Source organism: Peromyscus maniculatus, chromosome 9 (genome assembly GCF_049852395.1).
Source record: "Peromyscus maniculatus bairdii isolate BWxNUB_F1_BW_parent chromosome 9, HU_Pman_BW_mat_3.1, whole genome shotgun sequence".
NCBI lineage: Eukaryota > Metazoa > Chordata > Mammalia > Rodentia > Cricetidae > Peromyscus > Peromyscus maniculatus.
Genome location: NC_134860.1, coordinates 118698894 through 118725953, shown reverse-complemented (window position 1 = coordinate 118725953; position 27060 = coordinate 118698894). Strand labels below are relative to the sequence as shown.

General features: G+C 51.1%; 1 protein-coding gene across 3 annotated transcripts in view; it reads right to left on the bottom strand.

The window, feature by feature from the left end:
• Farp1 (FERM, ARH/RhoGEF and pleckstrin domain protein 1) overlaps nt 1-27060 on the bottom strand; it is a 264856-nt gene that overhangs the window by 8634 nt on the left and 229162 nt on the right. For all 3 annotated transcript variants that reach the window (XM_076545576.1, XM_076545575.1, XM_076545577.1), the window contains exons 16-19: nt 26578-26711; nt 9132-9213; nt 5831-6068; nt 2050-2180 (exon numbers count right to left, since the gene is read on the bottom strand). In XM_076545576.1, coding sequence (XP_076401691.1) covers nt 2050-2180; nt 5831-6068; nt 9132-9213; nt 26578-26711 — 585 coding nt within the window. The remainder of the gene's footprint in view (nt 1-2049; nt 2181-5830; nt 6069-9131; nt 9214-26577; nt 26712-27060) is intronic.

The window sequence follows — 27060 nt, the reverse complement described above, 5'->3', positions numbered from 1 at the left end:
TGGCCGTTACTGCCGTGGGGTGAGCTGGGCTCCGAGCATGGCGGCTGATGCCCCCAAGAGTTAGTCATAACGAGCTCCGGCTGCACTGGTCTTAGAGTATTCTAACACTGCTGTGGGGAATGCGACAATGGGCAGGCAGGCCCCTGACCATCTGGAGTCTGTCCCCTCCCCTAGTGACCCAGATTGCCATTCTCAAGAAGAATCCTATTCCTCAGCAAAGTGGAGATGTCTGCCCAACTACCCAGATTGCCATTCTCAAGAAGAATCCTATTCCTCAGCAAAGTGGAGATGTCTGCCCAACTACCCAGATTAAGAGACGCACATAGGTAGTCTACCCGATGAGATCTAACCTAGCCTCTTTCTTTTTAACCACCACACAGAGCCCCCCACCCCTGGGGTGGGGACTCACCCGCTGACTTTTCGCAGTGGACTTCAGCACACCTGCTCTATGCTTATTCTGGTGTTGGTCAATTGTTTTTACCTAAGGCAGCTACTAGCCTTCCAAGGGCGTCTCAGGCCACACTGTAACCAGTGCCACTACACTAAGTGAGTGGTTAGTCCCCTCTATTAATCAAGGAGATAAAGTGCTCCATGTCATTTTTTATAGGCTCTCGTCCAGTCTTACTGACAGGATATGATCCTCATCTCACAGGAAGTTCCACCCCTCTACTAGAGCTGATCTTGAAGCCACAGCAGGATACTGCAATTCAGTACTCTCTTCACAATGAGAAACTTTACAAATGGTCTCTGCACCAGGCAGCATAATGTATGACATGTCTTGTAAATGTTCCCACAATATAAGTTATATTGAGTCCACTGAGCTTCCCTAAGTATTCTACAAAGACTGCACATCAGGCTGCTGTGTGCTCAGTCCTGGCAGAATGAAAGCTGAAATGGGTCTCAGGCTGTTCCTCCCGGGTAACGGACGGGCTCTCACCACTTGCTTTCCAGACACTTTCTTGGCTAGGTTTGCTAACAGAAATACCCAAGGCTTCTCCCATGGGTCTCGAGTCACATGGATTAAAAGCTGCCTGGCAGGGGCTAGGGGACCTCTGTTGGTAAAGGGCTTGCTGTGCACACTGAGTGTGAACCATAGAATCCATGTAAGCAGGCAAGCGTGGTGGTGTGCATTTGTGATTCCAGTGCTGGGGAGCTGGAGACGGGCACCCCTGGGGCTCAAAGGCCATCGGGACTGGCCTGCTCTGTCAGGCCCAAGCTAGAGAAAGACTGTCTCAGAAATACAAAAATAACCAAGGTGAACCAGCACTTCAGACGTGAACTCTGGCTTCCATACACGCACACACGCCATGGCAGAAGCCGAGTGTGATGGCTTCACAACCTGTAATCCTAGAACTCAGGAGGTGGAGGCAGGAGGACCAAGAGGTATATTCCAGGAAAAAATAAGAAAAAAAAAAGGCAACTAAGAAAATAGTTTGCAGGAGGCAACACGACCTGGTCAGAGACCCCGAAAGGCCCCGGCTTTCTGGAGCTCTGTCTGCAGGTTCAGACATGCTTGCAGCAGATCAGAAACTTTCTGGAGCTCTGTCTGCAGGTTCAGACATGCTTGCAGCAGATCAGAAGCGGGCTGGGGCAGGTGTGAAGGCAGCCAGCCACCCCACTGAGAAATCAGATGAGACACAAACGACTGAATGAGTGTGTCCCCTGGGCTACTTCCTGCCTTTCTGTTCCCACTGGGTTGGAAAGAAAGTCTAGCGGCATGAGCCATATGGAACGCGAGCGCCGTCTCTGACCCGGCGACAGCGGCAAAGGGTGACAGCAAGAATGAAGGCGACTGGCCCAGAGTCGTTTATCCCGCAGAGCTCGGGCCACAGCTGCGTCACCTCGCTCTGGCATTGTCCATTTCACTGACATAAATTTAAAAATCATGAGCGCTTTCTTAAACCCTTTACAGTGTGTGTGGGGCGGGGGAGGGCAGGGACATACATAAGCACATTAACCAATCAGGAGGCCAGAGCTGCCGGCTACCCTAGAACATGCAAGGTGTCCCCCGCTGCTCCCTCGGGCGTTACTCCAACACCTTGAGCTTACCCTTCCTGGGATCACAAGATTGTCAATGCCAATCAGGTCTTTCTTGAGCTCATGCAGCTTCTGGAAGTTCTCCATCTTGATCATCGTACCATGCAACTGTGCCACCATCTCTGTGATCTCCGCCAGCGCAGCTGAGGGAGGGAGACAGCGGCAGGTTAGCCCAGACAGGACCCTCGGCCCAGTGCTCCAGGATGGCCTTGTCACAGATGCTTTGTCTCAGCCAGTGTGACAAGCTCCAGGCCTGCTCCATCCTCAGACATAACCTACTGGGAACCCAGGGGTCAGCAGGATGGGAGGAGGCTCAGGTGACAAGGATGGAGTCTTGGCCCCCTGGTGCTCTGTACACAGGGGCACAGCCTCTGTCTTCATTGGAGTCGGTACCCCAGTCCCTCATCAGCAAGGCCACCTTATGTCTCAAGTCCATTTAACTGTCAAGGACGAATGAGCCCCAACAGTGCTAGAAAAACAGAATGCAAGTTGGCCGAGGGTGACACAGTCCTCTCCCCTTGTGGGTGACATCCTCAAAGCTGGGAGGGGCCTTTAGCCTTCTCATGCTGGCACAACTGACTGGTAGTACCAGTGCCCCGAGATCAGGCGGGAGAGCGAGCCGCCCAACGCACGGGTCAGGCGGAGGATAAGGCTCTAGGAGGAAGATCTGACCCGGAGGGCTAACGAAGGGTTGCCATGGACCCAGGAGGCTGGAGTCATACACCAAGTTCCGCAGGCGACAGCAGTCAGCTCCTCTCAAGGACGCGCCACCACACAGCACCATGCCCCCTTCCTCAGGTTATCAACGTCTCACTTTACTTTGCCAAGTTGCTTGTTTAAAAAGTGTCCAGAGCCAGGTGTGGTAGTGCACACGAAATCCCAAACTTAGGGAAGTAGAGACTGTCCTTGTGTAGATCTGAGTTCTAGACCAACCTGGTTTTCATAGCGAGGTCCAGGACGGCTGCAGCTCTACAGTGAGACCCTGTCTCAAAAAGCAAACCTCTGTACAGGAGTCCTCAGCATCATCCAGATAAAGTCTCAGACCCGCATCCTCCCCGTGAGGTCTCTTCTCTGCTCCCAGGTGAGGCCTTGCAGGGTTTGCAGACTCCTGTCTGGCTTGGGCTTTCCGCTTCAGCCTCACTTTCGCCTCTCCCTCTGTATTCCACGCCACGCCACACAGAACATCTACTTTCTGGAGCGTCCCACAAACCCTGTCTCCTTGGGCCTGTGTCTGTGCCCGTCTGGGCACTCTTCACACTTTACCCCTTCCTCTGTTAAGTTCAGCTCTCAGATTGGGCATCCTTTCTTCAGAAAGCTCTGGCTCAGCTCCCTAGGTGGATTTCACTGCCAGCTCTCTCGTATCATCCCCTGATCTCCCCCTCTCAGGGTAGGGAACAGTCTACCTTGTGTGTCTCCAGTACATGGAAGACAGGATGGGCCAGAACCTGGACGGGGGTGTCCAACCTTTTGATATTACTACATGTTGCTGACATCTACAAGGCTTGGGCTCCAGAACTGTGCAATTAAATTTTTAAAAAAGCAAAGAAAAGTAAATCTATGATTTTGTGTTGAGTGCTAATTATAGCTATTTTTTGATGTATGGGTCCCAACAGCCTTAGAACACCTCATGTAGGTGTTTTGTGTAGTTTGTTTGATTTTTTTGAGACAGGCTCTTGTGCATCTGTGGTAGTTTGAATGTAATTGTTTCCCTTAACCTCATAGGGAGCGGCACTATTAGGAGGTGTGACCTCGTTGGAGTAGGTGTGGCCTTGTAGGAGGAAGTGTGTCACTGTGGAGGCGGGCTTTGAGGTCTCATATATGCTCAAGATACTGCCTGAGCACATCTGCCTGAGCACATCTGCCTGATACATGTAGCCTGGCTGGCCTGGAACTTGCTATGTAGACCAGCCTGTGCCACGATGCCTGGCCCTGTAACTTCAGGCAAGAACCAGGGCCTTGGCATGATGGTAGACACACACATTCATACAATGTGTTCAGAGCCGCCTCCAAGGGCCCACTCTGTGCACAGCCCTTACCCCAGTATGACATCCCACTTCCTGCTGCCTGCCGATCAAGAAGTGGCCAGTACCATGATTGCCTGAACACCCCCATGCTCCCTGCCATGATGATAATGGAGCAAACCTCTGAACTGTGAGCTGCCACCTCAAATGTTTTCCTTTAATAGAGTTGTCATGGAAACTGCAGTAGGGATGTAAAATGAATGAAAATATTTAACTAATAAAAAGAAAAAAAAGAGTTGCCATGGTCAAGGTGTCTCTTCACAGCAACATCAGCAGTAGAAATCCTAACTAAGACAGTATCCTAGGCTGGCCTGGACCCTCTCAAGTGTTACGACTACAGGCATTCACCATCACACCTGATCTTATGCAGTGCTGGAGACTGAACCCAGGGCCTCCTCTGTGCTAGGAAAGTGTTCTATCAACTGAGCTACACCCCAACCCACACCCGGATTTTTAAGCAAAGGAACAGGAAAAAGATGTGTGTAGAAAAGGACGGCACACGGGCGGTGGTGGTGCACGCCTTTAATCCCAGCACTCGGGAGGCAGAGCCAGGCGGATCTCTGTGAGTTCGAGGCCAGCCTGGGCTACCAAGTGAGCTCCAGGTAAGGCGCAAAGCTACACAGAGAAACCCTGTCTCAAAAAAAAAAAAAAAAAAAAAAAAAAAAAAAAAAGAAAAGGACGGCACAGATGACCTAACACCCAGAAGGAGTTTCTAATACTTCGTGTGTGCAAATGAGACAAATCTTAACATGTAGTCTGGAACTCCCCATGCAGATCAGCCTGTGCCACCATGCCTGGCCCTATGATACTTTAGATAAGAACCAGGGCTTTGGTGTGATGGTAGACACGCACATCCATACAATGTGCTCAGGATTCACCTCCACAGGGCCCACTCTGTGCACAGCCCTACCTTGATATTTGAGGGGACTCAGTTACCAGACCTGGCCTTGGAAGGGACTGAGGGTGAGGCCGGGGCACGCAAACTTCAACAGACTATAGAGAACACGGGACAGAAACACCTTGGGTCAGCTGACCTCAGTGAGACAGCATGTGTGGGACACCAGCTCTGACCTCCTGAGGGACACTTGCCCCTTTCCCCAAGCCTCAGTTTCCCTCAAAATGAGCAACCTGCAGTGATCTCCTGGAGTTGTGGGAGGATGAAGGGGAGAGGACGGCACGAGGCTGGGCACTGCCAGGCAAGGAGCCCAGAGAGCTCAGGTAAACACGAGGACAGGGGCTGCGGTGGGTGTGAGCAGGGTGCTAGGTCTGGGTTCCAAACTGCTTGCTTCCCCACACTGTGACCCCGCACAGGTTTCTCAGTCTTTCTGGCCCCGGCTGCTACCATCTATAAAAGGAGCTCCCCCACGCCTAATAGTGCCACTCATGAGGCCGTGACTGGTGCCAGAAGTAACAGGCAACCTGAATCCATCAGTTATTTCCTCGAGCAGGCCTGAGCTGGGAGTACTAAGTCTCAAGTAGGCAGGTGGAGGCAGGCCTCTGGGAGCAGGCTGGCTACGGATGAAGTTTCTCCAGGGTTCTTTGTCCCTGACCACCTTGGGTGCAAAGGAGAGGGTGTGTGCAAATGGGGAGGAAAAGATACTCTAACCCATAGGAAGGTCACGATGTAACCATCACACCATGGAAACCTGGAATACTCCAACAGCGGATGGACCACAGCGACCCCCAGCGGGCACAGCCTGGCCGCACCCTGCCTGTGTTCACTTGTGGTTGTGTGGGCTGTCAGACGTGCACACGTGCACACGCAGCCTTACCTCGGCAGTCCCGGAAGTCGGCGTGGCTTGGAGGGTGGTGCTTGCAGAGCCGCTCCAGGACCTGCTTGTAGTGCATGAGCCGGTGCAGCGGGCGCAGGAGGAAGGTGTTGAGCGGCAGGTAACACACCTTCTGCAGCTCAAAGTCTCGGCAGAAATGCTCCAGCCGCCGGGAGCCCTTGATGGAGTTCTCCAGGGCCTCCAAGGCCTCGCTGTGCTTCCAAAGGTGAGCGGCCAGGTGCTTTGGGAGGAAGGGGGGTGTCCTGGTCAGCACGCTCACACCAGTGTGACTCAAATGAAAGAAACCTCTGTGGTTCATTATTTTACCACAGTTTATTTTTTTCAGATGGGGATGAGACCACAGGCCAAGCTCTCCTGGTCACATTATGAAAAAGACCCCAATTTGTGACAGCACTGTGCAGAGCTGAACACACACAGTGAGAACACATGTGGTGGATTCCATCTGGATGTGTTCCCGTGTGCTGGCCAAACAACCAGCTGACCATGCTTAGCACGTGCAAATGCAGTTTAGTGCCTGGGCTCTGAGTGCGGCAGGAGAGACCCAGCAGGTGGAGGAGACATCATCTGCTTCCCCCCACACTTCATAAACACTCTTTAATACCGACAACAAAACAAAATGAGCAAACAAAGGTAACTCAACTCCTCAAAAAAGACTGCCCTGCCCTCCCCAATCTGTTTTTACTTTGCTTTCGAAGAGTCCCCTGCAGTAAACCCTGTGGTATTGGCATGGTGCTGAAATGCCAGAGAGGCTGAGGAGGCCGGCAGAGCACAGAATGTCAGAAAGAGGAGACAGGCTGATGCTCACCACAGGCAAGAAGGGATATTTTTAGGTCTTCCATGCTGGTTAACGGAGGAAGGCAGAACAGGAGCTTCTGGTGGGAGGGCGGGGCGGGGGGGGGGGACTTGGCAATGAGGCATGAGGGAGGACACATGGTAGCTGGTGAACAGAAGTCAAGGAGATGTCCCTGGGGTGGGGGAAGGGCCAGACAAGTCTCCCTCACCACAGCCCAGGCCCACGGCAGTGTCCTGCAGGCTATGCTCCCAAATAAGGGAATTGGATTTTTTTGTTTTTCAGAAAAGTGAAAACTGGAAAGGGTTGAGAAAAGGCACGTGGCAGGAGAAGAGGCATCTTAGGATGGGCAGTAACTGGAAGCACCATGTAATCAAATCACATCATGAAATGAGAAGCCCAAGGAACCGGCGGGAATGGGCTACATCTTGACCATTCCCAGCGCAGGGCATCCTGAGAACAATAAACTGGGAAGGTGGTGAGATCAGGGTGGGGATGGAGAGGTGTGCCGGGGAGGCAGCGGGCTTAGGCAGGGTTTGCTACCATAGCCCACGCTGGTCTTGAACTTGAGGATTTCCAGCCTCAGCCTCCTGAGCAGCTGGGATCACAGGCATGTGCCACCAGGTCCAGCTCCGTTGATGTATTTTTTTTTTTTAAGGCATTACTTAAAAATGATTCTGTATGATACTGTCATGGTAGATGCTTGTCTTCACACACAGAATGTCCAATACTAAGAGCGATCCCCAGGATGGACTGGAGGCTTCAGACAATAATAATACAGCAATACTGCGTCATCAACCTTAGCTGCATTATATCAATGAGAAATATTAAGATTAGTGGAAACCATGAGTGTTGATGTGTGGGTGGGAACCCTATACACTGATTAAAACTTAAAATTTCACTGAAAAATCCCAATATATTTTAAAAAGACTCCCAAAGATGTCTATTACTACAACCGAGTCCTATGCATCTGCCTCTGAGCGCTAAGACTCGACTGTGGAATCTGCCAGGCTATTCTTGCTTTGCTGGATTTGCACCTAACTTCGACATCTCCCACAGCTTCCCAGTGATGCTGCCCACACTGCAGCATGGTGTGCTTTGTACACAGTGGGACACTGAATGATTCTTGGGGCCTAGGAAGTTACATCCTGGTCTTGGTTAAGAAACTGGGGAGAGCAGGGCAGTGGTGGCGCACGCCTTTAGTCTCAGTACTCAGAGGCAGAGACAGGCCGATCACAGAGTGAGTTCCAGGACAACCAGAGCTGCTGTCTGTCACACAGGGAAAGTTACACAGTAGACAGTGGAGTGCTTGCCTGTTAACTATGGGGCCCTAGGCTCAATTTCCCAGCAACACACAAACTGACATGACACACTACCCCCACACACCTCTCCCATACCACACATAACATAGCATACCACACACCCCCACCTCCCATAGGCACACAGCACACACACACAACCCCCCACAGATACACACACCACACCACCCCAGCTCCACAGCAAGAGGTTGATAAGAAATGTCTTGAGCCGGGCGTGGTGGCGCACGCCTTTAATCCCAGCACTCGGGAGGCAGAGCCAGGCGGATCTCTGTGAGTTCGAGGCCAGCCTGGGCTACCAAGTGAGCTCCAGGAAAGGCGCAAAGCTACACAGAGAAACCCTGTCTCGAAAAACCAAAAAAAAAAAAAAAAAAAAAAAAGAAATGTCTTGAGTGGCTCTTCATCCTAACACAGCAACCTAGCCAAATGGACCATGGGAATGAAGGACCCCTGGTTCTGTGAGAGCCTTCCTACCATTTACCATGGAGTGATGGTTGGATCAGTGGCTGGCTGGACATACTCATGGCGGCAGCATGAATGGCTGCCTTCTTAGGGATCATTCCTTCCCGGGACACTTATTAGGTCTTGAGGTTATGGGCATGCCCCAGCAGCTGAGATTTAACAAGACCTCTTAAAAGTGCAAACACAGACGAGTGTTCAGTAGACAAGAAAGTGTGAATCAAAGCCTTCTGTATCGCAGGTGCCGCTAAACGTGCCCAATGACAATAACCTCAGACACTTGCAGGAGAGGATCGTGGGCTAATACTCCTTGGCTCTCTTGGATATACTTTCATTGCAGATACTGCTGATGAAAACAGATTTGCCTCTGATGGGTTTAAAGACACAGAATTGACTGGAATGCCCAGATCAGTTAGCATCTGGGATTTTGTCATGCACAGAGGAAGCCAAAGCAACTGACTGAAAATGGAACGTCCAGTTCCGTGTATGATGTTTCTCAGGCCACAAATGACCGGTGTCTATAAATACCTGCTGCTGGTCTACAGTGCAGAGCTTTGGAACCAGACAGCCAGTATGCTTTCTCCGTAACATTCTGCAGCACGGGGGGAGGATGGTCTGACTGTATGATCGTCCCTGACGCTTTGCACAAGTTGACAGGCCAGGCAGTGCGCAGCCACAGAAGGGGCTACTGCCCCATCCCCCATCCCAGCCAGCTCACCTTCATGCCTTGAATGTTCTTAAGCATGACATCCCCGATTCTTTGGTAATCTCCTCTGAGGTGGGCGTTTGAGCGGCCTTCCCTGGGGGCAGCAAAGGAGGAATACACTGTTAGCAACGAAGTACCCACGTGGACATCTTCCTTCTGGGCACCTAGCTGGACCCCTCTCCCATGATCCCTATATACTTTTCTTGGGAACAAGTACATGAAGTTCCAGAAGAAGAATTCCTCTTGTACCCGGGCGTGATTCCAGCCTTTGGGAGGCTGTGGTAGGATTGTGAATTCGAGGCTAGCCTAAGCGACACAGCAAGACCTGTCTCAAAACTCAAACCAACAAAACAACTCCACTTGAGTTTGAAGGACCTTGGTCGGGTCTGACACAAGTGCTTTCCTTCTACACACGGGTTGTGAGATCAGTCAGCACAAAGGTCACTTGTACCCATTGGCTATTGAACTGATTCCATCCTTGGGACTAAGAGACCCTGGCAGAGGGCAAGACACCAGTTCCAAATCAGGGCTTCTGTCCCAAGAGTCCTTAGCCAGAAACGATGAGCCACCCAGTCAGTCAGGAGAGCCATTCCTGGAGGGGGACGGGCAGATGACAGAAAGGGAGTGCGTGGCCAGCTGGAGTGGGGGTAGGGTGGTGAGGGGCCTCCCTTACACACAGGCTACCGGTATGATGAAGCAGTGGATAGTCTCTGGAGTCCTAGGGCAGCACAGATGCCTCAGTGCCTGCCTCAGTGCCTCAGCGGGCACTCCTAACTCAGGGCTCAACCAGCAAAGAGAAAAAGCAGCAGTTTTACTGACCATTTCCATGTACCCAGTGGTATGATGAGCACGACCCAGGCGCTCATCCCCAAAGCAAACCCGAGAGGCGAGTGCATGCCTTTCTCCTTCATGGCCGGGGAAGCTGAGACCAGGAACCCGCTTGTCACAAGGTAGTGGGCTTGCCCTTGGCCATGATAGTTTAGCCTCTAGGGTGCACACGCGGCATCTGGACCACCATGCCAGTGTCTCTCCTAATTTAGTGGTAGGAACGGAGTAATAAACGAGGCTTGTACGCTGACACCCTTTGCTTAGGCAGGCCCGAGGCCACCTTACAGGAAAGAGCTAAGAAATGAAGTAACAAGGGCCAGGCATTGGAGGTCAAGTCGAATGTAAGCGGTGCCCAGAGAGCCACGATACACCCCAGCTGAAGTGACAAGGACGGGGAGCGCCTGACCAGAGACCTGCAGGGGACCAGAGGGGGCGTGGGCAGGGCTCGTGCACAGGCCTCATCGATCAGGTTCGGGTGGACTAGGAACGGTGCCACCCCCACCCTCTGCCCCAGGTTCCCACGCCGGGCACGCATGGGCACCATTTTACCCGCCCACACGTGGAGCATAAATGACACCGTAAAGGACCGAGAGCATCCAGACCTCCGGGGCAGCGAGAGGGCGGACCTGCTGCACCCCATGCCCTCTTGGGCCAGGGAGCAAAGCTGCTTTCCTCCTGCGGCCTAACTACCGCCTCCCCCGCACCCTGGCAAGACTGTGGAAAGATCCCTGTTAACCCCTTTGCTGCCTCTCTTTGCTCCCCAGGCTCCTCCGAAGATGTCCGTGTCCTCTGGGACTCCACGAGGAGCCCCCTTCCCTCTCCGCCCTCCCTCCTGTACCCTCCTCTCCGTGGGTTCAATCCATGATGCCAACTCTATACTGTTCCGTCCTTCACACCCACAGACTCGGCCTGTATTTCTCAGACCTCCAAACGACTTTCCAAGGGCCACTGGGGATGGCTCCCACACCTGACTCGGACCCAGGCTCCCCTCTCGCAATCCTTGGCCTCACACTAAGTCCTGCCTATTATCCCATCCCTCACATGCAAGTCTGTGGTGCTGCTAGTTTTGGTTATTAAATGCCTACCGAGTGTACCACTGGGGCATTTTGCGGATCCAGGTTTGGTTGGTAATTTAATGGTTGCTTCACCTAACACTTGACATGGGCAAGGAATTAAATTCACAGAACTTCCAGCCTAAAGAATCATTTTGTGGGCTGGAGAGATGGCTCAGAGGTTAAGAGCACCGACTGCTCTTCCAGAGGTCCTGAGTTCAATTCCCACCAACCACATGGTGGCTCACAACTATCTGTGATGAGATCTGGTGCCCTCTTCTGTATTCATAATAAATAAATCTTTTTTTAAAAAAGAATCGTTTTGTGTTTAGAGCGTGCTTGCCGCTCCATCACCTGGGTGCCCTTCTGGTCAGAGCTGGACGTTCTCTCCTCTCCCAACCACCTTTCATACTGCAACCAAGAAGATATTCCACTGGAAGAAGATCCTTCTCTCAGCCAGATGTTCAGGTTTTTGACAAAATGGCACCCACCCACCCACCCAAACAGAGGCAAGGCCCAACTTAACTCCTGGAGATGACCTGGAATCTACATAGATGACTCAGAACTTACAAATGGGGGTGCCAGTTGACAGCACATGTATGAAAAGTCTACTTAGTTCAAAGAATGCAATTTAGTTATTTTAGTGACGACAGTGGTCTGGATTGAATGGGTGAGGGGCAGATTCCGGCTTCCATTAAAAACAAGTACTTCCCCATGCATGGCTAAATACTGCCCTGACCCAAGACAAAATCAAAGCACAACAGTGGAAGCCAGATTTAATTTTTCATCCCCTCCATTTGAGGTCTGACCTCAAACTTGTGGTGACCCTTCTGCCTCAGCTTTCCAAGTCGTAGGGTTACAGGCATGTGCCCATGTGCCACCCATGTCTCCAACTATTACTTAAAAAAATCTGCTGTGTTAAAACCTCCAAGGGACCTTCCTTCTTGTGTCTACTTGTTATCAGAGTGCTCGTGCTCTCTCTCTCTCTCTCTCTCTCTCTCTCTCTCTCTCTCTCTCTCTCTCTCTCTCTCCCCTCCTTCTCCCTCCCCACCTGGATTCTTACTGTACAGGGAACACTGGGTGGGACGCAGTGATCAGTCCTCACACAGCATGGACCCACTGATAACCCCACATTTCCTGGGCGTCAGCTCTGGGTGATGTCATGGGAACCGGCTGCAGGCATCTAGAGTCTGCAGGATCAAGCAGATCTGTCTGGCCTGCCCTCCCAGAGCAGACAAAGCCCTGGGCAGTGGGTCCAAACACAGGGCAGACCCCTGGGCCTAGGGACAAGCCCCAAAGTCTTGCTGCCCCATGTGGAATTCATGTGTGACCACCTCTCCTACATTGGCTGCCTCCAAGTCTACGAATCTAAGGCATTTATCTTACTAAGAGCAGCTCAAAGGTCATTTTATTATCAAGAACATGAAAAAGTAATTATAACTTGTCCAGAACATCCTCCGGATGTTAGCCCCACAAGAAAAGGGTCCTTGTTTGGAAGGCAGGGCCACATAGTTGTCTGGATAATTACCACACAGTAACAGAGCTGAAAATTCTTTTGACAATTTCATAGGAAAACTGTGACCTACATAATGTGATTAATTTACTTCCAAGAGCAACTACACGCGACCTTGGCAAAGGACCTTGCGTGCATACACACGGAGACAAATACGTGCACTTTTGAGGCTTTCTGGTTCTGTAGGGACAATTCTTTCACCAGTGTGAGCTGGTCATCTGGCAGACGACCAACCAGGAAGCAGGAAGAAGAAAATGACAAGAAAGCAACCACTTGCCAGGGGCTAGCCCAACTCTTGGCAAGGCTTCCTGGGCGGGGGGAGCTTACATCCTAGCAGGCCCCAAGGGGGACCAACAGAAGCTTCGCAGCAGGTGGGCACAGCCCATCAGGACCAACAGTCATAGGCTCTCCTATTCAAACCCCAACCCAGGTTCAACACAAAATCCATTGGGGACCTGGAACAACATGGCTCACAGAATGCTTAGTGACCTCCTGGTAACAGCACCTCCCAGTTCTCCAGCTGGGGGGGGGGGGGGATGTGAGGACTGGTTATGAGGACCAGTGTGGAGACTCCTTACCAGTGAAAGCAGGGAGGGCAGGACCCTTCTGCCTCAGCTTTCCAAGTCGTAGGGTTACAGGCATGTGCCCATGTGCCACCCATGTCTCCAACTATTTACTTAAAAAAATCTGCTGTGTTAAAACCTCCAAGGAACCTTCCTTCTTGTGTCTACTTGTTATCAGAGTGTTCTCTCTCTCTCTCTCTCTCTCTCTCTCCCCCTCTCTCTCCCTCCCTTCCTCCCTCCCCACCTGGATTCTTACTGTACAGGGAACACTGGGTGGGAAGCAGTGATCAGTCCCCACACAGCATGGACCCACTGATAACCCCACGGTCTCGAGTAACTGAGTGGAAATCTCAGCATGCTTATTAACCCCAGCCCACCCCTTTCTCCTTGTAATAAAAGGAAGATGTCTCTCCTGGATTAAAACACAAGAATCAACTCTGGTCTGGAGCTAGAACCCAGTGTCTAGATGCTCTCTGCCACCCAGAAACCAGACCTAACACAAAGATAACACACTTGTCTTTGTTATTCCCGCGGCTTCTGTGACTCCATGGAAACAAGGCATGCTTGTGTGTCTATGTAAATGAAAGAGCGACGCACACACGAACTGGTCAAGACGGTATCTGTACCTGGGACGAGTTGGGAGGCTGATTCTAACAGCAAGCCAGCTCAGTGAAGAGGAGGCACCCCTGGGTCCCAGCACTCGGGAGCACTCCGAGTTGGAAGCCAGCCTGGTCTATGTAGTGAGTTCCAGGACAGCCCACACCAAGCCAAACCATACAGATAATTTCAAATGCATTTACATGATGTAAGCATTCACCTTGTACCCCAAACACGTCTTAACTTTCTTCATTTCTTGACTGTTTTCCAGGTGGACCCACTACACTGCCTCCAACATGCTTTACTGTGTTTAAAAAGCCCATTTTGTATGCATGTGATTTCAAACAAGAGACGGCCCTGACCTAGCCGACACAGGGTACCAAGGGCTGGGGAACTGGCCTTGAGACTTGCTGTTGGTGACTGCCTCAGACACCGGGAACACTTGGATGATCAAGAATGTCACATGCCAGGCAGGCGTTGGTGGCGCACGCCTTTAATCCCAGCACTCGGGAGGCAGAGCCAGGCGGATCTCTGTGAGTTCGAGGCCAGCCTGGGCTACCAAGTGAGCTCCAGGAAAGGCACAAAGCTACATAGAGAAACCCTGTCTCGAGAAACCAAAAAAAAAAAAAAAAAAAAAGAATGTCACGTGCCAGGGCACATCCACGTCCCTTCCCTGTTTAGGTCTTGAGAACTGTGCGGTCCAACATGTCCCCCCAAGGGCCATTTAAAGATCAATTTGACTTAAAGTGAAGTTTTTCGACTGAGTTCCTCAGTCACACTAGCCATGTGTGGCTACTGTTTATTAGTCAGCTGGGGTTCTGGGGGTCTGGATAGAGCCAAGGGGTGGACCACGAGTGTGGCCACCTCTTACCCTGCCTGTTTCACTGGTGTCTGTGTCTATGGCCGTATCTAGCCTTGGCTTAACGACCTCTGCCATGGCATGCTCGTCCCAGCAGTTTTCCACGGGATGACCACGTAGGGCTGTTCTGACGGTCACATGCGACAGTTTGAAGAATCACACGTTACAGATGCTGTAGAAAGCAAGGCGCCACACTCAGACGCGGGCAGTGTTACGGCCGTTTTCACACAACTCCAGGACACCGACAGTAATCTTTTCCCTGAACAAGTGGTCACAGAAACTGATCTTTTGAGTGACATGGGAAGGACGGAGGGAAGGGTCTCCAGCCTCGGAGCCCCTTACATCTTACTGCATTTGGAGGGTGTAGTCAGAATGGCAGTCCCCGGAAACGGCAACCGTGGACCATGAAGTTCACTGAACACCGAGAGGACAGGCTGTTTAACGTGGATGCTGTCCTATTTGCTGAATTAACAGAAGCCCCTGGGCAACCCGGCTGACTTCAGAATTCACAGTCTGCCCCTATCGCATGGAATGGGAAGAACTGCAAATGATTAGGCTCTTCTGAGGTAGAACTGGCTCAAGCAGGATGGTACCTGAAGGATGGTACCAGATGCAGAGGGTGGAGGTGGTCGCTGCTGCTGTATTTGGAAAGTTTTGATGCCCTAGCAGCAGAGATGAATGCCTTACAAAGTCCTCTCCTTCATCACCCAGTCAAGACATCAGTATCTCTATCACTGTGCAAATTAAGAGATTGGCATTAGAAAGTGTGCCCTGCCTGGGGCCACAAGGAGCAGGACAAGAGGCTACTGAGATTTGGACTCGGGTCTACCTGACTACAAGACTTGTCTCCAACCTTAATATGGCTAACACACAGCTCCCCTCTCAGGTGTGGGGTGCGCAACACCTAAGCCACCCCCCAGTGTACAACCTGGAAGAAAGTGGCACCCTGCCTTTGCAACCTGGTGCCTGGTGAGTCTGTTCCGAATGGTAACTGCAGCACAGACAACAGACAGGACTATTCTAGATCATGTTCAGTGTGCAGGTATCGGAGCAGGGAATCTGTTCTCAAAGTGAGCAGACATGAAATGGCTTCCCTGAACCCTCCGGAGTCAATGCAGGCCTAAAGCTGCTGGGAATGAAGACATTGAAGCGTCCAGAAACTCCTGGTTCAGAAACCTGCCCTCTGGAGTCTCGTTCCTCACTCCTGAGGAAAGAGCAGCAGCAACAGCCATTTACAGCGTTCCTGGAGAGAAGGAATGGCTAAACCCACAGACGGTATCCAGAGGGTAGAAACATCCAGTTCATGACAGTGGAACCCGCCACTGCTGAAGTTTTAAAGCCACCTTTCTCCTTAGCTGTGGAGAATAAAATACAAAATACCACGGAAGGAGCCTTGCGGTGGGGATGATGACTCTGCAGATCTCAGTCATCATCTGACGGGGGCCAAGGTGGCCCTACACTGCAGCTTTACCTCGTGAAAAATTACTGTTCAAGAAATGCTCGGACACCAGAAGTAAAGACCATGGAAATGAAGAATAGTTCCTTGGAAGTTTCCAAGACAGAACGCAAGTGGCCAACAAACCAGAGAGCTTCCGCGGGCTCAGCACAAGGTTAACAGACCACATTTGTTCAAGCCGCAACTGCCCGGCTGCCCTCCGGGTCTGCAGGAAGTCGGTGTGTGGGCAGAGAAGTTCGTCCAGCTGGAGAGATGAATGAAGTGGTGTCATCTGTGAGATGAACAGAGCTGGAGATGCTGTCAAGCAAAATAAGCCCGGTCAGAAAGACAGAGAGGATGCTTTCTGTCACGTGGGGATCGAGACTTTGAAAGGAAAACAACGGAAGTTAATGGGGCGAGGTGCAAATACTGCATGTCACCTCTCACATTCAGGATCTTCAACTAGATACATGTATGCGCACACATATGTGTGAGATCAAAATAGAAGGGAGACGCTGGGGCATGGGGAACCAGCTAGAGGCAGGGAGGAAGGATGGCTCAGTGCGGCCACTTGAATGAGAAATGTCCCCGATAGCACTGAGTCTCAGCTGGTGGTGATGTTTGGGAGGAGGTTTAAGTGGTGCAGCCTTGCTGGAGGAAGTATGTCACTGCAGGGCCAGCTTCTACAAGCTCCCTGCTCCCAACTTCCAAAAGAGAGGAGCATACAGGAAGGTCCCAGAACAGTGGGGCTGTCCTCACTGCACTGGGCACGAGGGAAGGGGGTACCCCTGGGGAGGCAGGCACTGAGGCTGTGCTCTGAGTGAGACACACTGCAATCTTCTCTGATGAAAGAGGGCGTGCCAGGCGGATGTGTCCCTGTCTCTTGCAGGTATCAGATCCTGTACCGCAGTGAGAGAAGACACAGGAGTCTAATCAGCAACAGGCCTGGCTGTCACGTAAGAGCCGTATGGATGGCTAGCTAACGGGCTGAGCCCTTCTGGCTTCATTTTCCTAATCATAAATCAACAGCAGCATTCACATGTGGGCAAGTTTACATTAGAAAAAAAGCAGTGCTTTTTAAAAATTATTTTTCAACATGAAGGCTCAGAAAATAAACACATTAGCTCGGTGGCCATCTGCTTTCTGTTGTAGTGACTCAACTCTGCATGGCTCACGGGCACAGGCAGTAATGATCATCCCTCTGTGCTTCAATAAAACTTTATTAACAACAACAGGTGGTAGACCAGATTTGCCATCCCAGTTTTAGAGATTGATTGGAAAAATGCAGAGTTGGCATGGTGATGGTTTTCATTTTGGTAATTCTGCCAACTGTATGCTGGCACAATGTCCATGAAGCGTGTAGAGAGCACACCCACAAACGGTAGCTAATAGTTAGCAGTGTTGCAAACTGTATCTGAGTATGACTGAAATGTTTAAAGACACTGTTAGCATTTGCCAGGTCACCTGTTGATAGAGGTCAGTCCTGGAGCTTTTGAAACGTGACAGAAGCAACTCAATCATTAAACGATGTCACTTCATGGAGAACTCGGTTCACTGTCCTTTTCTGTGCTCCATCTGTTCAGTGACGGGATCTTTTGCCTATGATAAGGAGTGCGCTTCCTTCTTGACATCCTTTAGACTGATGGTGCCTAGGCTGGCAAGCTGGGTCTGAGGGTAAAGTACCAGTCCAAGCATACAGGGGCCCACACATGGAAGAACATAACCAAATCCTGGAAGTTGTCCTCAGACCTCCACCCACGTACTGTGACATGTGCCTGTGCGCACGCACACACACATTTTTAAAAGTAATTTTTAAAAGTTAACCAAATTCATGGTACTCAAAGGAATGTTTATGCTAATGAAAAGTTCTTTACATCTGTAACCCAATATTGGTAATTACCAATGGCTACTCTATTACAGGACATGCAGTTAGAGATACTGTGAAGCTGGATTAGTTCAATATTTCAATGGCTCTACACGGCCATGAGCATGAGGGGACACAGCTGCACACACTGCACAGCTGTGTCTTCCTTTGTTGTCCTTTTAATCCTCAAGGTCACCTCGGTCTTGGGTGTCGACACAGTTAACAGAGGCATAAGTCAGAAAATGGCTCCCAGATACCCCGTCAGGGAGGAGGGGTTTATACACCTTCAAAAGTCGGGTACTATGAAGGTCAGGGCAGAGGGGACAGAGGGTGCGTTCGTGCATGCATGCGTGTGTGCGTGCCTGCGTGTCTGTGTGTGTCTGTGTGTGTGTACATGTGTCCAAGCGTGGACAGGGCTGGCACATGAGTCTGTGTGTCTGGACCCAGCTAAATGGCTCAGCATGGACCACAGAGAACACTTGCTTCTTTTGAGAGAGGGTGAGAAGAGGAAGTAGCTGCTCTGGAGTTGAGAAAGAGCATCTCTGCTGAGGAGTTGTGTGTGTGCTCATCCAAGGCCTGGAGGACAGCTATCTGCTTGCAGGTGTGCCGCAGAGGAGGGCGGGAATGTGACCTGGCCAGCCCAAAGTAAGCTGTGCCCCCTTGAAGGCCTCACATTCAACCAGAGGCCCAAGAAAGAAATCAAACTCAACATCAAAGCTGTTACCTCACAAAGTGCAGGGTCTGGGATGCTGGCCAGCTTCCTCCCAGGGACACCAAAGGAAGGAGCAGAAAGGTCTGTTTGCTCCTCTTATCTCCTGAGAACCAACCCCCCACCCCTGGTCGGCCTGCTGATCAAGCAGACAGAAGCAGGAGAGGGGCCTCCGAGAACGCAGAGCAGGGGTTAGCACTCAGATTAAAACCACACCCCAATGCTACACCACCCCAACACCTGACTGGACGCGAAGGGCTGAGCTCTCCTCGAGGCCGAGTACGACTTTAGCTTTACACCAGGGCAGTCTGTTAGTGTACCCATCCAGGCCTGGTGCACAAGCCGGCCGCTTATAAAGGAGGCTGAGGCTGGGCGAGGGTGAAGGGAAGTAATTCAGGGCAGCCCAGAGACAGCTCAGACTGGGGGCAGGAGAGCCAGTGTGCGGACGTGGGCAGGACCATGAACGACACATGCTGCTCTGAGGCCCCTCCTCATCTGCTCCTGGGGTGGTCCTGCGCTTTTCTTTCTTCTGTGAAATCGTGACAAGCAGATCACAGAATTTCCAGTGTCACCACTTTCAAGTGCACAGTTCAGTGGCGCTGCGGACATCCACACGGTTTGGCAAGCATCACCACCATCCTCGGAAAGTCTGCAGACTCCCTCCACTGAAACCCCGCCCCCAGCAAATACCACGCCTGCTTTTCCTTCTGAACACCTGGCGGCTGCCGCTCTACTTCCCATTTCTGATCTCACGGCTCTGCACAGCTCCAGACGTGAAACTGCTGAGTATTTGCTCATCTGTGTATAGGGCAGATATTTCCTTTTTAAACCTGAGTTTTAAACACTGTGCTGTGTTTAGCCATCTGGGCACACACCCCGATTGTCTCCACCGTCTGGCTATTGGGAATACTTCTGTGAGGTCAGGTGTACTGTCTAAGGTTTAGGCTCTTTCCTTTAATTCTTTTAGGCACATATCAAGGAATGTAGTTGCTAGATTCTATCATAATTCTATATTGAGTTCTTTTGGGGGGAAGCCTTTTTGATTCTCTTTTAATGATGCCCAGCACAAATCCAAAGCTTCAAAGAGCAGATAGAATCATGAGGCATTTATTTGACTGATATCTGTTCTTCAGGAACACTTTCAGACAAGAAAACCCATGGAACCAACTAACCTGGGCTCAGAGGGGCTCACAGAGACTGACCTGACAACCAGGGAGCCTGCCGGGGCTGGCCTAGGCCTTCTGTATCTATGTACAGTTGTGTAATTGGTCTTCTTGTGGGACTCGTAACAGAGACAGCAGGGGCTGCCTCTGACTGATCCTGTGTTTGGGACCCATTCTTCCTACTGGATTGCCTCCTCCAGCCTTAACAGAGAGGAGGAGCCTGGTCTCACTGCAGCTGGAGACACCGTGGCTGGCGGATACCCGTGGGAGACCCATCTGTATCTGAAGAGAAACAGTGGCGGAGTGGATGGAAAGGGGTAGAGGGGAGGTGGAGGGAAGGAACTGAGAAGAGGGGAGGGAGGGGAAGTTTTGGTTGGGATGAGAGAGAGAGAGAAGGAGAGAGAGAGAGAGAGAGAGAGAGAGAGAGAGAGAGAGAGAGAGAGAGAGAGAGAGACAGAGAGAGAGAGAGACAGACAGACAGAGACAGAGACAGAGAGAACAAGAACACACCTTCAGGAGCACAGAAGGGGTTCTGATCTTTCCTTCAGCCCTGCTCGGCTTCAGCCACTGAATGTGATGGGGAGACACATCTGTGAACGCCACCTGTGAAATTCTAGTCACAGACAGTGACAGTCCCACCCTAGAAACAGTCTCCCAGGACCCCTGAAGGGCTTTGAGTCTTCACATCCAACCCCCTGGCATCTCTCGACAGGAATGTCCCTCTGGTGCCGGGCCTGCTGCCTTATGGCAGGCCGCACCCCAGCACACCCCGCCCTGTGCTCTGTCACTGTTGCTGAAACCCCCGACAGGCAACCCTACGGGAGAACAGGGCTCATCTGCCTCACAATTCCAGCCCCCCCGCTGTGTGGAAGTCAGAGCGAGAACCTGAAACACCGGGTCACATCCACAGTCACGGGCAGAGAGGGCGGAAGCATGCCTGCTCAGGGCTCAGCACCCTCTCCACACTTCCACAGGACCCAAACTCGGAACGCTGCTGCCCACAGTGGGCAGCTTTCCCCGTCTCAACCCCACACAGACCCCCCAGATCTAGACGATGCCGTACTGAGACTCTTCAAAGGCGACTCCAGACTGTCCAGTGACGGTGAAGACTGACCATCTCAAGCTGACGGTCGCCTGCTAAGGCCTGTTTCCACCTTTGGGGATGCTATCTGCGGTTTCTTAGGTTCCCTGCTGGCTTCTGCGGTCACAACCCACACTTATGGAAGGAAGGATGCCACAACTTACGAGCATGAAGATTTCATCTTCAGTGTTCTTCCTCTCAACATTATTTCCTTTTATTTCCACAGATATGACTGTTCCCTCACCCCAGGACTCCCACATCCAACTCTCTGGGGGGCTGGTACCGACTCCTAACTCTCCATACCCAGAGCATGCCCGGTCCTTCACTACATGCCCGGAGCATGCCCAGTCCTTCACTACGTGCCCGGAGCGTGCCCGGTCCTCCACTATGTGCCCGGAGCGTGCCCGGTCCTCCACTACATGCCCGGAGCATGCCCAGTCCTTCACTACGTGCTCGGAGCGTGCCTGGTCCTCCACTATGTGCCTCTTCCTTGTAGCCCTTACTTCTCATGACAATCGGGAGCTGTTCGGATCTGCAGTGTTCTCCACAGGCTTGTGAGTTTGAACACGTGGGTCCCCGGTAGGTGATGCTGTTTTGAATGTTTAGAATCTGAGTCATGGGCCTAGGTAGTGGAGTAGGTTTCTGGGAGTGTCCTGGAAGGTCATACACACCTCTAGTTCTAGCCCGAGCTTTCTGTTTCCTGGGGGCCATGATGGGAATGGGGTGCAAGCTCCTCCCATACCCCCGCCATGACTGTATCCCTGAAACACGGAGACCAAACAAACCTCTCCTCCATCAGTGACTTCCATCAGGTTTGCCACTACAGTGATGAGAAAGCCAGCCACCCGCCATCCTTCTAACGACATCCACAGATCCGAGTGGCTGCCCATCCCTTTCCCTTCAGCCCAGTAACCTGTGGACATCTGAGTCTTGTCTGGTCCCCTGCATTGTTCTCAGGGGAGCCCTAACCCAGCTTCTACCCAGTTGACCCTTCTTGGTAACTGTGTGTGGCATACACGGCCTAGTCCAACGCCGTTTATATGACCACCCACTGCTCTCAGCTCCCTTCTGCCCGTCTGCACACTTGCAGGATCTGTCTACCCTGGGGGTGGGGTAGCCGGTGTGCAACACTCAGTAAGTCATATCAAACATGACATTTCAAAGTTGATGGAATGTCCACCCACCCCACGGCTGAATCTAGGTGGCTTTCTCTGAGTGTGTTTAAACAGCTGAGTAAACAGTCCTTTACTCTCAAAGGAAAAAAGCATTTCAGGCACTTTTCAGAACTCAACAAACCAGTTACCATTTCTGAGAAGGTGTAAGTTGCCTTTTGCCAGCCTGAAGCAGGCCTTGGGCCTCCACCTCTTGCTCAGGAGTGTTTGCATGGCAAAGAGTGACATTTGGAGAGGGACAGGTGTTGTCAAGCTGGGGGTGGCCTAAGCATTCCAGAACATTTCCTGATATGAGTTCTGCCCTGAGCTTTCCCACCATCGACAGAGCTCACTATGGTCTATACCCTCCTGGAGGCCTGCCAAGGGGAAACCATGACGATTACCACGCAGGTACCAATCTGGGGTGGTGACCACACACGCACCAACTCTGAGGAACTTCTGATGCAGGGAAAACTCCAGATTTCTCTCTTGTAACAGTAGTAACTGAAAGTAGCAATGGGATGGATGTGGTGGCACACGATTTAATCCCAACACGCAGGAGGCAGAGGCAGGGGGATCCTGTCAGTTTCAGGCCAGGACAGCCTGATGTACACGGAAAGTCCAGGAAAAAACAAAACCAAACCAAAAACCCCAAACCTAGAAAACAGTAAGGAGTAAAGTCTAGAGTTCGGCAATACTGCTTTCTTCATTTTGACCTACACGGACACAAAACACGCTCAACGAAGGGGAACGGGTGAGCTCTGTGCGGGAAATCTGTCACGTCAGCAAATCTAAAGTATTCCAAATTCAGTTAACTTTTTAGAAAGCTTAGTTTGGGTTCAGGCGATCGCTCAGGGGGCGAGGTCAGCAGCTGCCAAGCCTGAGGACCCAGGTTCAATTCCTGGGACCTATGTAAAAAAAAAAAAAATGCTGGATGTGGCTGCTTGCACGTGTTAGTCCCAGAGAGACGGTGGGGGCCGCAGCGTCCTGCAGAAGCCTGTGGGCCAGTGGGCCTGGCGGCGTGCACAATGCAACAGAAACAGAGACTCATCGTAACCAGATGGAGGACAAGAACCAACTCCCAAACATTATCCTTTGACCTCTACATACCCACCATGGCAGGAACCCACCACACCTCCATCTCACACACATATCCACAAAATACAATTTAAAAACGCCAGCTGTCCTCCTTCATGTGTGGGGCCCAGTCCATGGAGCCCGTGACGAACACTAGCTCTTTTAATGGATGAAACAGGCCTGTGGGAGACAGACTCGGATGCAGTTTACAGGTGAGCAAGTACTGCTCAGTCACGGACAGAGAGATGTCTATCTAGGAGTCTGCTGTGAGCTTCAAGCAATGCCAGGGACTGGACTCAGGGCCTCTTTTTGTGTGTGCTAGCAACCTAGTTTACAACAGAGTCATTTTCCTGGCCCCCATTCTTGTTTCTTAACTATCTTAATCAACACGAGCCAACCTGTGTTTGCCATGTCACAATGAGTAAAAGTAAAAACCCCCATCTAAACATCTATCTCTCTGCCAATAACTGCAAATTCCTTCCTTAAGAAACCTGACTGGGACCCATTCTCACCGCCTGTATTCAGCCTACGGTCGCCTGTCTTCTGCAGGCATCATTGTCTTACATGTCCTCCAAAGCCAAGCTGGCAGCAAAACGCTCTGCCTCCCCGGGACACTGCACCCTCCTTTGCAAAGCCTTGGCTCAGGACCACCTGTGAGCGAACCTGGTACACACACAGTCACTGGTTGCATAGGTCAGCTTCTCGATTCTACCACAGAATACCTGAGATGAGCTACTCGTAAAGACAAGGTTGACAGAGCAGTCCAAGTGGGCTCATGGCTTTGGGCCTTGGGCAGGAAGGCGGGTGGAAATGGTGTGAATGCCTGTTCTAACACCTCAAGCCAGGAAGCTGACAGGACAGGCCCCTGGGCCCAGTCTTCCATGGGGGCATGAAACTTCCCATAGGCCCCGGCTCCCAGAGCTCCGCAGGGCCTTTCCAAGAGCGACTTTGGGGAATCAATCCTTTAACAAACAAATCCACAGTGTTCAGTCATTCCTTCATTTTTTCATGCTTGTAGATATGAAATTCTTTATGAAATAGAATTCAATCCACTCAGAAATGTGGACCAAAGAATCCCAGATTCAGTATTTGCCAGAGGCACTGGGTAGGGGTGTCAACTGTTCCCCAAATATATTCATCACAGCTACCCCAAGAAGTACTTGAGAAACACAAATCTCATTCCCAAAGTTCACACTAAACAGGGCTGACAGGAACCCAGCAAGCTCCATTTTTCCGATCCCTCCACGGCCTTCAAGCAGGGGCAGTGGTGGAATCTGCACCACGGATAACTACTTTCTGGATACGGCAGGCGCCCTCTGCTGGAGAGCAAGGGTGGCTGGCGCTCAGGAGTCTCAACTGCCCTCTGGGACAGAAGAGACAGCTCTCACCTTACAGGACCAGCCTACAGGTACCAGACAGGTGTATCAGGTGTTCAAGGCCGAGTCCCGCTATTCCTCCAATCATTTCATTCCGAATGAGATACAACCTCATTACTTCATTTCAAATGTGAGCCTCAGGTTGAATATTTTGGCTTCAGACTGTCAGCAATCCTCCTGCCTCCGTTTGATGAGTGCTGGGATTACAGGCCCGAGCCACCCCCATTCCCAGCTCTCCTCATCTGCCTTCATAGGCGGCAATAATGAAGGACACCAACAGTTCCAGGTAAAGTTTGGGAATGTCTCATTTTGAATGGCAATGCTGATCCGTTCACACCCAGCTCCTGCTGAAGTGGCGTTCTATTTCCTCATTCTCAGCAAGGCCAACTTTGTACTGTTATGTGTTCGCGTCGTCGTCTGTCCCGTGTCGTCCCTCCCCCCCCCCCACCTCTCAGTAAAGCCTGCTACCTCCCTCTTGAGGGAAGGCCATCTTACACCATTCAGGTATAAAATGCTGCGGAGCCAGGCACCGCTTAGGTCAGAGCGCTCGTGCTGGCCCCGCATGCTGGTCTCAGGAAGCCAGAGTGGGGCTCTGCTTTTCTTTTCTATTACAATGATAATCGAGGGCCTCAGTCTAACGCTGTGAGAGGTAAGAGCCCCAGAGCAGGCTCCTTCAGGGCCCACAGTCACTAACGTCCCCCTCCCCGCCACTTCCAATCAGAAGCAGGGAGCCCACCGTGGTTCTGTAGCTGCCGGAGGGGCCCTTTGCTGTTTGTCCTGCATTCTCAAACGCATCTCTGGTAGACAATCGACTCCCATGTAGAAGCCTGCATACAACTTATCCTTAAAAAGCTCCATAAAATTTTCTATGAGAGCCTCTATAGGTAAAGTTTTTAGGTAAAGTAACATCAGATTTTCCATTCTCTATATAAAGAATTTCCAGTTTTATATATATATATATATATTTTATCTTCCTCTCCCAAGTTAAGATTGTATTTGGTATCTAGTGGAGAGACTGAGTATCATTTTTAATCACTTTTCCATTGATGGATATTAGGTCACCCTAATGCGTTAATTCTGTGTGGGACATCTTGGCTCCTAGCATGTCATGATATTAAAATCCATCCTCATGGAGCTAGAGAGATGGGTCAGCAGCCAGCGAGTACTTGCTGCACAGCATGAGGATGGGGGTTCAGATCAGCACCCACGTGATGTCAGGCTGTCTCTTATTCGCCCGTCTCTCCTAGCTCCAAGGCATTCGCTGCCGTCTTCGGGCCTCTATCTGCTCAAAGGGAGCACACTTGAACACAGGCGTGCGCACACACTGATGCGGGTGTGTGCCTGAGCACACCCACACACAAAACAAGTGTTAAAAAAAAATCATAACCTGGGCTGTTAAGTTGCCTCAGTGGAAAAGGTGCTTTTCATGTGTCTGGTGGCCTGAGTCTGATCTTAGAACCCACATAAAAGTGAAAGAGAATCAACTCCACAAAGTTGTCTCTGAACTCTGCATGCACACTGTAGCACGTTTATCCACAGACATCAGGTACATATAAAATAATAAACATATTTAGATCCTTATGATAAGGTCAGCTGTGTGTCTATATGTGTGTGTTGCCCAGACTTTGTATTTTCAAAGTATTCTTTAAGCTCTGTTAAATGCAATACAACATTTTATATGTGTATGCATACATACAACATATATGTAGCTTCCCAGTAACTATAGAGCAGCCAACAGTGAAATGTCACCTCACAAATCCCCCATGTCCCTCCACCATCCCACAGTCCCCTAAAGCAAGCACCTTTACTTTAAAATAGCTATGTAATTAGCATAAGAAAATGCACTTTGAAGAGTCCTCAATCAAAGGCAAAGATAAGACCCAAATACGTAGCATTTCATTGGAATTTTTTGCTGTTGTTTTTTGTTTTTTGAGACAGGGTTTCTTGTGTAGCTCTGGCTGTCCTGGAACTCAGAGATCCGCCTGCCTCTGCCTCCTGAGTGGATTAAAGGTGTGCGCCACCATGCCTGGTGGTTGTTTTTTCCCATCGGAAAATATTTAAAGGCTGTCTTGCCTCAGGCCTGTTGGACTTTTATCCCTTTTTTTACGTGTATGGGCCAGAGTGGAATAATGCAGGGAGGACGGAGCGGGGTGCAGACAGGAAACGGATTTCAAGTTGGACTGTACTCACCACAGGGCAAGTCGTTGCTCAATTTCCTTGAGAAAATTGGTGTGAAACTTGTGCAAAGGTTCAAAGTTCGGGAATATGAGACTTTTCAAGGCTTCGGGCATGGAGTCGTCTTTGCTGACTGTGCTCTGAAACCACTGGGGATAAAAGGGGAACGGCTCAGACGTCCGCAGCCGGACGAATGCTTGCGGGCTCTGAGCATGTCAGCACTGTTAGGGGTGGAGGCAGGCCCTCCTGCTGCCCCGCCCCACTCTGAGGGGAAAGGAGTCTCTCTCTTTCTGATTGCTCTCTCAAGCGGTTTCCCACGGCTTGTTCAAGCCGGGGCTGATCTCCTCGATGAGCAACTACTTGAACCAAGTCCTCACTCAGGCCAGCTCACGAGGGAATCGTGGGTGTGGGATCACAGGCTGCCCTCTAGGAGCTGTGGGTCTACTCCTTCACAAAAATGTTGAGCAAGGGGTGGCAAAACTGCCTGTCCACGGTCAC